This window comes from Mustela erminea, chromosome 12 (assembly GCF_009829155.1).
Source record: "Mustela erminea isolate mMusErm1 chromosome 12, mMusErm1.Pri, whole genome shotgun sequence".
NCBI lineage: Eukaryota > Metazoa > Chordata > Mammalia > Carnivora > Mustelidae > Mustela > Mustela erminea.
In genome coordinates, this window is record NC_045625.1 from 26459628 (window position 1) to 26472754 (window position 13127).

Below are 13127 nucleotides of genomic sequence, written 5' to 3' on the forward strand. Positions count from 1 at the left end.
AAGACCTGTTTGAAGTGCATTCAGTGGTCAAGAATATTCTGAGACAATACCATTGAAACTTCTTTTCATTATGGAGCCCCTATTACCCTTTTATAGGAAGGAAGAAGTCAGAAAACCTCAGCAACACAATATAATCTTGTAGCACTAAGGCAGCATAGAAGAAAGGTAACTTTCCCTGTGCTAAGTCTCCGAAACTCAAAACCAGCACAGAAACAAGAGGAGCCAAAAAGAACTTCTGAGCACACACTACTACTGGAAGGAACCCAGATGATGGAGAAAATTTACTTAAGAGTCTCTGTCTCAAATCATCAGCCCCTGACACTGTCTTATTATTGTCTCATTCCTGTGAGGTATCTAACACAATTTATGAATCCTGGCCTGGTGATCAACATGGTAAATAGAGAGTGCTCACATTTTCTAGTGGCAGGTAGAATGGTCCGTGGGATGCTGGCTGGAGCTTCCTCTCAGTTCCATGCCCATTTATTCAAGTCTTCTTTTCAGTCCTTAATTTTACTTACACAGAATGATTTAACACAAATTCCTGAAAAAAATACCTAACTCAAACTACATTCCAATCGGATGGGAAGGGTAGATCAGATTCAGATGGGAGGATCAGAACATTCTAAGTCATACATGTCTACAACAAAAGGAATGTCAAATGCAGATACTTACAGTGGACTTAGGCCCTTTTTCACCTGTTATAGGAATTTCCACCCACGGTCTCTCCATTTGCTACTGTAGAAGGTTCATTAAAGCTCTTCTGGAGGTGCGGGGTGGGGGAGGGAGCTGACTCTCCTTTCTTGTCCAGCCAGTTATGAGATTCCCACTGGTTCCTTCAGCTTGAAAATGTAGGTAAGGGTTTGATGTCTGACTACAAATCATGACTCACTGGAATCAAATCTTAAAAGAACTTCAAACTCTTTAAGGATTTCTGCCTGCTCTTTTTTTAAGGGTCCTGAGGGCCCTCCATGTAGATGCAGCACGCTTACCTAATAGTAGGGTTGAGATGTGAAGAAACCCACATGCTTCCCTAAAGAAGCAGGGATGGATGCAGGGGAGTGGAGGCACAGTCTCGTTGGCAGAGTGGCCAAAGTCTCAAAAACAGTCAAAACAAAGAAACACCTCCTTGATGTAACTAGGAAGAAAAACAACGTTTGAATTCCCTTCCTCCCACCCACCAGCATCTGCTCCTCCAACTTTCCACTAAAATATTGTCAACTGTAAACTACACCGAGTTTGCTAATTTCTCGTCATCTTCAACTGTTACTGGCCACAATGACTGATGACGTATTTTTGGACAGTGATCTACTGATAGCATTTGTCGTATTTGAGAAGCAAAAAAGAATCCAGTGCTTTGGTTGATGGATAATTATAAGATTCTTGGATTTTTTTGCCCACTGCAAAAAACTGGGTAGCTTGCCAAAATCCCCCCCCAACACATCCCATCACACCTCCAAGGAATGAAATCTTACTCTTGAAGATTCAGTGTTGACCATTTTCTTACTCCTTTCAGATTAGTGTGGTTTCGGTTTCCAAAGTTAGTACTAAATCAAAGTCTTCAGGTTATACAAATAATTCCAAGTTATAAGTAGGTAAGTACCATATTATAAGTATTTTTAGTGGAGGCCCAATCACTACTTTATTTCAAAACATGTTATCAAACCAACTTTAGGGCAGCCTTTGATTTGTGTGTGTTAGGCCTTAAGGGGATGGTGGGTTGGAGGCTGGCAGATAGAGGGTCCTGAAATTCTATTACCATTTCAAATGTTCATAAATGTACTATGTGCTTTTGAGAGAAAGTCCATTACTTTCATAAGCTTCTCAAAGGGGCCCATAGTTCTCTCAAAAGATTAAGAACCTGCTTAATATTAAATATTAAATTCAGGTCTTAGCAAGTAAAACAGAAATTCTTGAAACATTTGGGAATTACAGTGATTTCATATTCAGCTAGATCTTGACTTGACCTTGAGTAACCTAAAAGCTTCATTATTCCGAGTACCCTGGCCTGGAGTATTTATTCCTCAGGAAATCATTTTAGTTGTAAAACTTGAGTATCAAAATGGAATAAAATTGCCTAATATTTTGGTTCCTAATAATTTCATATCTTTTCCACAAATTTACTATTGAGTTCCTTTAGAAAATATCAAACTTAAATCCTTTCCATGTCATTTACAAAAGTGATCATTGTTTATGCAATACTGAAACACCATTTGCCATTTTTTATGCATATAAAAATCCTGAAGATGGGAAAGAAAGCACTATAGTATTTCTATAGAAAGGTTTTCCATAGAAATTCTCAAATTTAAAAACTTTGCATTGAAGCCTTCTATAAGAAAGTTGTTTTAAAAGTTTGAATCTTAGATTAAAGTTTTCTCTTAAAATGTGGAGAGTAAGAATTTGGCTCACGTTTATGAAATCTGAATGGGGCAAGTGTGCTGTTTTAAACTGGCAAGTGTATACAACATAGTTTTTTGTTTTGTTTTCTGAAGTTTGTTACAAGCATTAGATTTTTCTCTTGGCACATTCAAGTGTCCTGCTTTCAAAATTTAGGCTATGTGCCGCTAATCAAAAATGAGCTAATTTCAAAAACAGCCACTGTATCTGAACAGTGCCTACTTTTCAAAAGGGCTAATATGCATCCTGAGTACACAAAGATACATGAATATGCATTTAAAGCAAAAGGCAGTCTATGCTGTGAATTTATAATACACAAATCTCTGCTTTATGTGTATTTACTTATGAACCTGCAATTTTCCAATATATATTCACAGACCACGTCTTAACAACTCTAGGCAAGCCCTTATAGTGCACTCCTATCTGTCAGATGGAATATATGAAAAGAATACAGAAATTAACTCTGGCAGGTGCATTTATAAGCCTCCAGACTCTCAGGATTTTTTTTTTTTTTTTAAGTAGCAATAAAAAAGCAGTAGAGAACTTATTGAAAGGTGAAAGCTTAAAGACTTTTCTGAAGGTAACGTCTCGTAGGCTACGTTAAGGCTACTGGAAACTCCAGAAATATAAATGAGAAGGTTACTGACCAAAGACAAAATAAAATGCTTAGGTCACCATAATTGGCAGCTCTGGTTTTGGGACTGACCCTACAGTCCTATTTTGTTGTTGCGGTGGTTTAGGGGTGGGGGAAGATCTCCTGAAATGGCCTTTATTAGCTAGTACTGGCGCATGGTGGAAATGGTTGAAATTTGGGGGGCACGGATATGCCCTGATAATTCGGTGCCCGTAGTTCTGGTGGTAGAAGCATTACTCTGGTATAAAGCAGCAGGTCAGCATCAGGATAAAGGAAGGAGTCATCTCTTCACTACTCCCTACTGGGATGAAGTCCTGAAACTGCCCTGGAAAGACAAGGGTCCTTGGCAGATACCAAGGTCAATGGTACTGGCAATTGGCAGCTTAATGTTCTTTGCTTAAAAAAAAAAAAAAAAAATGGAAGAGTAAGGGAACATCTCTACAAAGGAAAAAAAAAATTATTTCCAGCATAATTTTAAAAGAGACCCAGTGAGTACCTCTTCTCCAACCATTACAGAAAAAGTTTGGGGACCAGCACACAGTTAAGCTACTTAAATTGCGGTAACATAGGACTTAATCATGCTATAGGATAGGATAAAAGCTCTAATCCTAAACATTAAGCATTGCATTAAATGGTTTAAAGGAACAACCTGCTTTGAGCTCTGCTCATCTATGCAAGGATTATATAATCTCAACGCCCTAGCGAAATTACTAATGTTTACCTAACGTACTGGTTAAGCCTCCCCTAGAAGATGGGTTTCTTGGATTTATACTGAAATATGACCTTTTCCTTTCCACTTTATATGACTGCAGCACTACCTCTTGAGGCGGGAGCCTGCAAAGTCTAAATCAGGTACCAGAGCCTTTTGCTGATGGCAGAACCCACAGTGATGCTTGGGTCCCCACGATCACCACTTACACTGGAGGACCTTAACTGTACTCTGGATATGTTGGTACTGAACACGACTTTGAAGATCCACCACAGAAAAAGACACAGACCACAACACAGAGTCAATGGCTTCTAAAATTATTCAGGTCACCACATATCACAGATAATTTTTGTTCTTCATCTATTCTTCTCACTTGGGCAGAAGATGGAGGCAGTGAGCATTGAATAGCAGTAAGGCAGCCCAGAGCTAGCTGAAGAATGACTCGCGATGAATGAAAGAGGCAGCAGGAATATCCAAACATAACCCCAAAACATTGAAATATTGCTAAAAAGCCTCTGTGAGGCTTTATAAAATGTATCAAGGAATGAAGCTCATATGAGAGTGATATTCTCTACATTAAATATCTCTCTGTATGTGCCTGGGTAACACATATATGCAGAGAAGCATATATCTACCTATGTGGCACACACATTTACTTAAGGAACACAGCCTAGTAATTAATTTGGAACTCAAATGACATGGTTACACATAGATCATAATTTCTAAACACAATGTTAGTAAAACAAAATTTATTTGTAAAACAGGACCTGTTATATAAAATGGCACACGATCAAGTTATACAAAAATACAAAATTTCTTTCTGATTACAGTTCTAGTTGCAAATGATAATTAGAAAGCATTCCTGGTGGTTTCCAAATAGCTGAGATTGCGAGCAAATGAACAGGGGAGCAGCGAGAGTCCATGATGCTGGGATGTCCAAGTGAGTAGAACCTAATTTCCAAAATTCAAGACTTCCATCAGGTCACTTTGGAGGGACATCTCCTAAAACAGCTAGCTCCTAGAATGTCTTCTGTTCTGATACTCATCTTGCAAACTTTTTCCAATCCTAAATTTAGTTCCCAATGTCTCTTAATGTCCAAAATCTGTGTGGCTATGAAACAGAAGGTATTCTGAATTTTCTTACATGATTTGCTCTCTCATCTATTTGGATAATTGTTAGTTACACAATTATATTTATTCCATTTCAGAGGATACAAAAAGAGTACAATGATACTGTCTGGCGATGTTAGATGTTAACTTCTGGAGGATTATTGTTTCAAAATAGCTATTCTCAGGTTTCCCAGGTCTTGCCAAGATAAGAGCTCTTAACTGTGTGTGTTTTGTTTTGTTGTTGTTGTTTTTTTTTTTTTAATCCAGACTCTTATTGCAAATATTCTGAAAAATCAGAAATATTACATGAGCTTTGAAAAGAAACCAAGGCATTTAGCAAATTTTAGCCTAGCTAGAGTAAAGAACACGGATACTAAAAAAAAAAAAAAAAAGAAAAAAGAAAAAATACAATTTACCTTTTGCAGCAATTTAAAGGTCTAACCCTTTGAAAGCAAGCACATGAGCAAACCGCTGCTTATTAAGCCCTAGTGACATTAATTGTATGCATTTCCATAATACCGGTCTAACTCACTGTCTACTTCTGATAAGAGGCAATGCTTTCTTTCAAAAGATTCTTCTTCCATGGAATGATAAAATGCTGAGGCTTTTTTTTTTTTTTTGTACAGAGCCTGTATTTAGTGCAATAAGTTTAAAAAATCTGCTCTGAAATATTTACTTTACATTAACAAAAATAGCTTTTTTTAAAAAAATCGTAACAAAAAGGAGTTATCGCATAAACAGATCATGAATTATTCTTAGCAAATTACACTTTTTTTTTTCCTTAAAGCATTCACCATTACAATAAGCAGAACAATGGAATATTAGCCATTCATATCTGGTAAGCTTCAGGAATAAAAAAGAAAAACAACGAGAAACAAAAAAACCCCAAACCCATTCCCGAACAAAAAGAATATTCAACACTTGAGGATCAAAACATAACCAATTCTTCAGTTAAACATTGTAGAATTCTGGATATTTAATGAATTGCAGAGGAGAGGAGCACCTGCCAGTATGGTTTCAGATTTTACAGCAAGTATTTGAATAAAATGGCCACTTAGCCTGGAGCCACTGAAGGTCCTTAGGAGCAGAAGCCCAAGCACTGGAATTTGCAATGCTTTGTGTTCCATGTTTCTCTCCCTTTTTTATTCCTCCCAGCATTACTTAATCTGCAAATCAATACACGGAAACTTAAAGGCTAAAGTTGCTGGGCGCCCCAGCTTCCCTTCAAATCAGTCACACCAATGTGTGGAGGGTGCTACTAAAGTAAGAAATGAAAGAAAGACAAACTATAAGAACAAAGTTTGCATAAGAAAGATTATCTACCCTTTTCTTTTTAACCTACTCTCTTATAGAAGCTTAGGGTAAACTACAAATACCTGAGGAGTTGGTTACTTTTTAATGTTGGCTGACAAATGCATGAGCTATTATGAAAATTCCCATATTGAGTCCACTAGTATGTTTCTAAAAGTAAAATGACATGGCTTCTTTGATTGGGGAAAACTGATTGGAGTATCTCCTTATTTATCTGAAAGCATATGCCTAGTCTCGTCCCGCTAGGACTTATGCATCAGTAAAGTAAGACCTTGATTTTTATGCACACATCAGGGAAATCACCCCTGAATAAACTTTAGACAGAGAATTCGGTACAATCATTTTACCTAATTTAAATAACTAAAGTTAAAATCTCCTCTAAGTTATTAAAAATGTTAATCAGATATGAATCTTAACATTTCCATTAAGACAATTACAATTGAAAACATTAAATGACGGCAGTTGCCTTGTAAAAGCCACCCGTATGAAAGGAGTACATGTTTGACAAAAATAAGCATAAAAAAGGTATTAAATCCCTGTTCCTTTTCTCTGATTTTGGCTGATTATGTGTGTGTGTGTATATACATATACATATATATACACACATACATATACATATATACACACACCCACACACACAAATACATAGTTATGTGTATATATTGTTTTGGAATGTCAATGGGTTCCGTAACGGTCGGCTAGGTTCAAGCAGAACTTGCTCCCGAAGCCTAGAAAACAAAGTCATACAGAGTAGAATCTTAGACAATTACCATTAAAAGGAGGTCATGAACGATGTTACAAATACATAGATGGTCACAAGCGGCAACAAAGCAAAATGGATTGAGAGCCCTTCTCCCCAAACCTATATTCCAAGGGGCTGCAATTCCTATGAAGGTGGAAAGTCACACTTCTGGGTAAGCTCTGAGATATGCAGAGAATACATCTCCCGCCTACGTTGCTGCAGTGTCCAGGTTTTTCCCCTCCCTTTCCTCTATAAATTCTTTCCTATAGGCAGAAGGCCGAGTGTCTCCTTCTTTAACTTCTACATCACATGTGATCAATTTTTCTAAAATAATTTTCAAAGATGTATAGGGTGACCTCACAAACCTTTGACGTTTCCTTAACTAGTGAGTTTCTCTCAAAAAAAAAAAGAAAAGAAAAAAAGTCCACGAGGAAAACTGGAAGTACTTATATTTTAGTTCAATGATTCCCTGTCAAAAAGGAAATTTAAAAGCTCATTTTTTTCCCTGAACATTATTCTATAGGCTAAAAGTAAATTCTAAAGTAAAATATCCCACTAAGAAAGAAGATAGACCAGTGAACTTAAACAGCAGGTTGTACAGATATGGCAAAATAGGTATGATGCTTTCATACAACTTTCATATATGGGAATAACATGTGAATTAAAACAAGCAAATACAAATAAACAATACTAAATTCTACCAATCCCCAAACTTTAGTGAGAAATTTCTCAGGTAATTATTTAGGAACACATCCAAGATGGTGGTCAACTCCAACCATGCTAATGGAGAAGAGGGATAAGAATGAGAGGTATTGATTATGCTTCAAGTATTTAACTACTCTGCGAGAAATTTCTCAAATTCTCTCCTGCAAAGTTTTTAAGCCATATAAAAACATCATTCTTAGGGATCAAATGCTGTAATGTCCAAAGCACCAGAAGAACAATGCACATAAAAGAGATATTTCAGGACACAGTGGAGAGTTTTGTCACAAATTTGAAAGCAATGAGCTGATGAACAATATAAAATAAAAGCAAAAAATGAATGAAGATTTTAAAGCAGTGTTTGAGTTAAGGAACAATAATTTAAAACTGAAAGCAATATTAGGGGGAAAAAAATCTTTCTAAGTTCTTAGCTTCTGGTAGAATGCCACATAACTTGGGCAATTCTATTATTATTACCTATGAATTAGGGTTTTGAGGAGAGAAGGCATACTTGCCATCTGGTCTACCACAATTTATCTCTCACTAAAGGATAATGCAAAAAAAAAAAAAATACATGTCAATTCATGGTTCAAACTAAGATAGTGTAGACCTCCACATATTTCTCCCTTTGGAAAAATGACTATTACTGACAAATGATTTAATAGAAGTGCCAACCACTAGAAAGACAGAAAGTGGTAGAGAGAAGAGGGTTTACATTTTAAGATTTTATATTTTACCTTTTTAAATTTATAGGTTGGGAACCTTATTTACTGAACAAGTAAGATAAGCCAAGAATGACACGAAGAAAGCCTTCCTCATTTACCCATGCCACCAGAAGATTGGCAAGAATCTTTACTGCTTTCTCCATTGGCCAGTGGCAAGTAAGAGGGATATAGAAAGGGTAGGGAAGGCAAGCAACCAGACCATGGGCAATGCTGATGGTGCCTCTTGCCCACTCAATGCAGTTCTGGCTAATGCATGCTTAAAACTAAGAGCTCTACATCCTTTTACTTAAAATTAGAGTGATCTATACTTGGGAACTAAACACTGAAGGTATGACTTTATAATCATCAGTGCTATTAAAAGCAACACCAAAATAGGCCTTGGAAGGGGGTTATGGAGAAAGAGTTTATATCTACACATTCTGCTGAGGCTTCAATTTAGGTTGAATATGCAATTATTTTGCATATTCATATGCATATACATATGCCCCTCCCAACCTTAAACGAACCCATTTCCTTTACGCTTATATACTTAAATGGGCTTGTTTTATATTATGTATTTCTCCAGATGGAGACCTATGAAATCAACCACTTACTAAACTAGAAAGAAGAAAGAGGAGTCTTAATCTCACGCTTTTGGAAGTTACGTGCAATGAGAAGTCATGTTATTTAAAATGTACCATTTAAGGAGGGAGGCAATTATATAATATTTTGAAGTCACATGCTCTTTAAGAATACATTGGTAAAATAAGCAGTAATTACACAAATATGTGTGAGAGACATCTGTTATTATGCAGAGGTGAGAATATCTATGGGAAAAGCTACTCAGGATTCTCTTATGCTGACTGAGTTGCTTTTTGTCAAATAAAGTGCAGTACTTATAATACACACGTATCCCTGACCAGAGATAATTTATCCTTCTCACAATCAAGCTGAGATTAGAGAAGACCCGGTTGTCTTTCTGAGCGGGGAATGTGAGTGTTGATGGAAATAACCTTGTTTCCTACTGAAAAATAGCTGAAGAAACAAAGAAAGTACAATCCAGGCAACAGAAGAAAAAGTCAGCAAGGGAAAAAAGACAGCAACAGAAACAAACCAATATTAAAAACGTGGGGGATATGAATTTTAGCAAGTTGAAAGGAATTATTATCACCTTCCAAAAATGACAAAAATCAAACTGTCAGTTCACGTGTGCAACCAAATGTTCAGTCTGATGAAAACCAAACACTGACAGTTAAAAAGGAAAAAAACAAAACAAAACAAAACAAACACCCTCCACCCGAGAAATGGCAATTTTACTTTAGGGACAGAAACAGTCCCTCCCCACCAGGAGCACGGGAAAAGACACTGTTCCTTTCAGCTTACTTTTACAGAAGGTGGTCTCAGTTGTGACAAGAGTTCTGCCATCCAAGTGATGGGTAAACACACAAACAGAAAGAGCAGAACATCCTGCGTGATACAGATAACAACAGCTTCTCCCGAAGAAGTGCAGTCAGTGAAGACACTGAGAGAGAGGAAGTGAAAATGAAACTCTTGGAGGCCGGCCACCTCCTCATCTCCACCTACCATCGGTTTCAGCTCTCTGGCATCAGCAACGCCTCCCTTACCAGCTTCTTTCATTGCTTTTCTACTGTTTTCCACAAACTCCTGCAAAATAGGGACCAAATGGCATAAATTCTTAGGTCCTTCAGATTGTGGTTGGTAGATGAACCTAAGGAGCGTTTACATTTTGGATTCAATGTTAATAAAGGGATGCCCTAAAAACATAGCAATAAGTGATAGTATCACTACACAAGAGCTGCTAAGTTGGTGCGGGTAGGCAGCAATGTCAAGATAAAATCTTTTTTCCATACATTCACTGGGACCATCTCACTCAGGCTCAGAGAGAGAATGTTATTTCTATTTGGAAGAGAAAATACCTAATTATTTTTAAGAGGACTATTTTCCCATAGATTCTTGTTTTATTTGTTGTTTTACTTTTTCCATATCAAGGTTAAAGGGAATAACAAAGACTATTTTACTCCAGAAGGCCCGTCTTTAAAATAACCCTAGAAGGTAAAAGAAAGCACTGATACTAAGCCCAGATAACTCTTTTTACCAAACCAGAAATAAGCTACTTAAAAAAAAAAGTCTATTTGGCTTTGAAATTACTCCATAAAGCAGGAAGACGGGAAGTTACAACAAGAACCTGTGGTAGAAAAGTAGTCAAAATGGGATTATACCCTGAAGGAAACATCTCTATCTTGTCAAAGTTTATGGAGCACTTCTCCATTCGATATACTCATCATTCTTACAGAAGAAAACTAAAAGAAGAAAAAGTGTTATTTTTTTTTAACTCAACTTTTGATCAGAGGTTTAAAAAATAGAAACAAGTAATTCTTCTTTTTTTTTTTAATATTTTATTTATTTATTTGTCAGAGAGAGAGAGAGACAGACAGACAGTGCACAAGCAGGCAGAGGCAGAGAAAGAAGCAGGCTCCCCACCGAGGAGCCCGATGTGGGACTTGATCCCAGGACCCTGGGATCATGACCTGAGCCTAAGGCAGTGGCCTAACCAACTGAGCCACCCAGGCATCCCACAAGTAATTCTTCTTCTTAAGATTTTATCTAAACTGGGAGGGTGCCTGGGTGGCTCAGTGGGTTAAGCCGCTGCCTTCAGCTCAGGTCATGATCTCAGGATCCTGGGATCAAGTCCCGGATCACATCGGGCTCTCTGCTCAGCAGGGAGCCTGCTTCCCTCACTCGCTCTCAAATGCCTTCATCAAAAAGGAGATGGAATGCTCACAAGTCAAATTCCATCACAAGAAAAACCAGTTAGAATTATAGTATAGACATTATGGAAATGGCCAAAATGTAGTTCTCAGTGAAAGATATTCAGTACCAAATACGTCAGCTAAATCATTTGGAATTTTTGTGACTGGGAGAGGGGAAAAAAGGAATCTATTTTATTCAATGACACATTTTATTTATTTATTTATAAGATTGTATTTATTTACTTGAGAGAGAGACAGACAGAGCATGAGAACGGAAGGTCAGAGGGAGAAGCCGACTCCCAACAGAGCAGGGAGCACAATGTGGGACAGGATCCTGGGGCTCCAGGATCATGACCTGAGCCGAAGGCAGTCACTTAACCAACTGTACCTCCCAGGCTTCCCGACATATTTATTTTATTTTAATTTTTATATTTTTATTTTTTTAAAGATTTTATTTATTTATTTGACAGACAGAGATCACAAGTAGACAGGCAGGCAGAGAAGGTGGGGGGGGGTGTAGCAGGCTCCCTGCTCGAGCTGGGGCTCGATCCCAGAACCCTGGGATCATGACCTGAGCCAAAGGCAGAGGCTTTAACCCACTGAGCCACCCAGGCACCCCCCGACATATTTATTAGACTTAACTAGATAAACCATGCTCCTGGAAGAGGACTTGTTAACTCAATGTCTAATGTTCAGTCTTCAACATTACCCACCCTTCAGACAGGAACATTTCACAGCTTACTAGCAAAGTACTATTAAGTATCCTTAATTTGGTAGCATTTGACAGTGTTAACAGTATTTGAACCATTTAAGTAGGATTTCTAAATTTTAAAAAATTTCTATTGAGATTCTAACATAGGGAATCTGCAGAGTCTACATAACTATACCGTAACTATAAAGAATCTGAATGTAATACCTTTATCTTTGGATCTTGACTTACAGAAAACAATACAATCAATCAGGGTCTGTTCATCTGTATTCATTATGAAACACTTTCAATTTGGCCTGGCATACTTAGGATAATGAGTTTTAATGGGGCTGATGGCAATAATATTTGGAAAGGTGATAGAGAAATACAAGCAGGTACTACAACCTGGGAAGTCTTTGAGCTCCACTTTAGGAAATGGCACTTAGAACATCAGTAGTCCAGTGTTCCAATTCAAGGGCTAAAATGCAGGTTTAAAAAGTCAATTCTAATCCATCTAATCACAGAGAGGGAGGCAGGAGTTTGAAATAATGTGAATTGGGGCTACCTAATGGTTGTTGCTCCAGCTATAAACGGTCCCATCCACGCCAAGAAGAGCTCCTTCCCTGATTTCCCCAAGACTAAGCTCATTCATGAGCACTACAGGTCTCATCCTCAATTACTCAGTTGCATATAATAGCGATGAAATATAGACAACGTCTTGCAAAAATTCTGAATCGTATTTTTACCCCTAAAGCAATTGAGGGCATTTGAAGTACTTACCATCAGCACTTTATCCATATAGAATTCTCTGCCAGGGCTCCCATCATTGTATTTTGTATCAATGGCAAAACACAAGAATAATACATCCACTACCATTTCGTAAATGGACAGGAAGCAATGAGCGACTAGGAAAGCAAAGAGGCAGACGATGATCAGAGGCAGCACCCAGACTGTGTAATCTTGCTGGTAGTTGAGCAGCATAATCCCAGCCAAGCCTGTGCTGCAGACTATCAGCACCTGAAGCAGAGAGAACAAAGAGCCCATTTAATAGCCACTGTTTGTTCAACACGTGCAGATTTCAAGTTCCCTTCAAAATTCTTAAATGATGGTTGCATACATTCATTCCACCTCAAGTCAGGAAGTATGTCATCCACACAGACCCACAGATACATACACATGTTTATCACATAAACAAAACATCGTCCTTTTAAACGCTCTGGTTTACATGAAAAAAGAATCATGTTTTCCAAAGATTATGCTTATTCCTTAAAACTTCCCATATATATATAGCACCTGTGGCCATTTTTAAAATAAGTGTATACATATTTTAGGAAATGACCCCATTAGCACTCAGAAAAAAAT

The 13127-nt window shown here is 37.6% G+C and overlaps 1 protein-coding gene across 3 annotated transcripts in view; it reads right to left on the reverse strand.

Annotated features, from left to right (window-relative positions):
- SLC44A1 (solute carrier family 44 member 1) overlaps positions 1 to 13127 on the reverse strand; it is a 197330-nt gene that overhangs the window by 36619 nt on the left and 147584 nt on the right. Inside the window, exons 14-16 of one of the 3 annotated variants that reach the window (XM_032306474.1) lie at positions 12546 to 12782; positions 9891 to 9971; positions 4470 to 6886 (exon numbers count right to left, since the gene is read on the reverse strand). In XM_032306474.1, the coding sequence (XP_032162365.1) occupies positions 6863 to 6886; positions 9891 to 9971; positions 12546 to 12782 (342 nt within the window). In that variant the 3' untranslated portion in view covers positions 4470 to 6862. Of the gene's footprint in view, positions 1 to 4469; positions 6887 to 6915; positions 9972 to 12545; positions 12783 to 13127 lie in introns of those variants that run through there. The other 2 variants (XM_032306475.1, XM_032306473.1) reach the window with 2 other exon arrangements.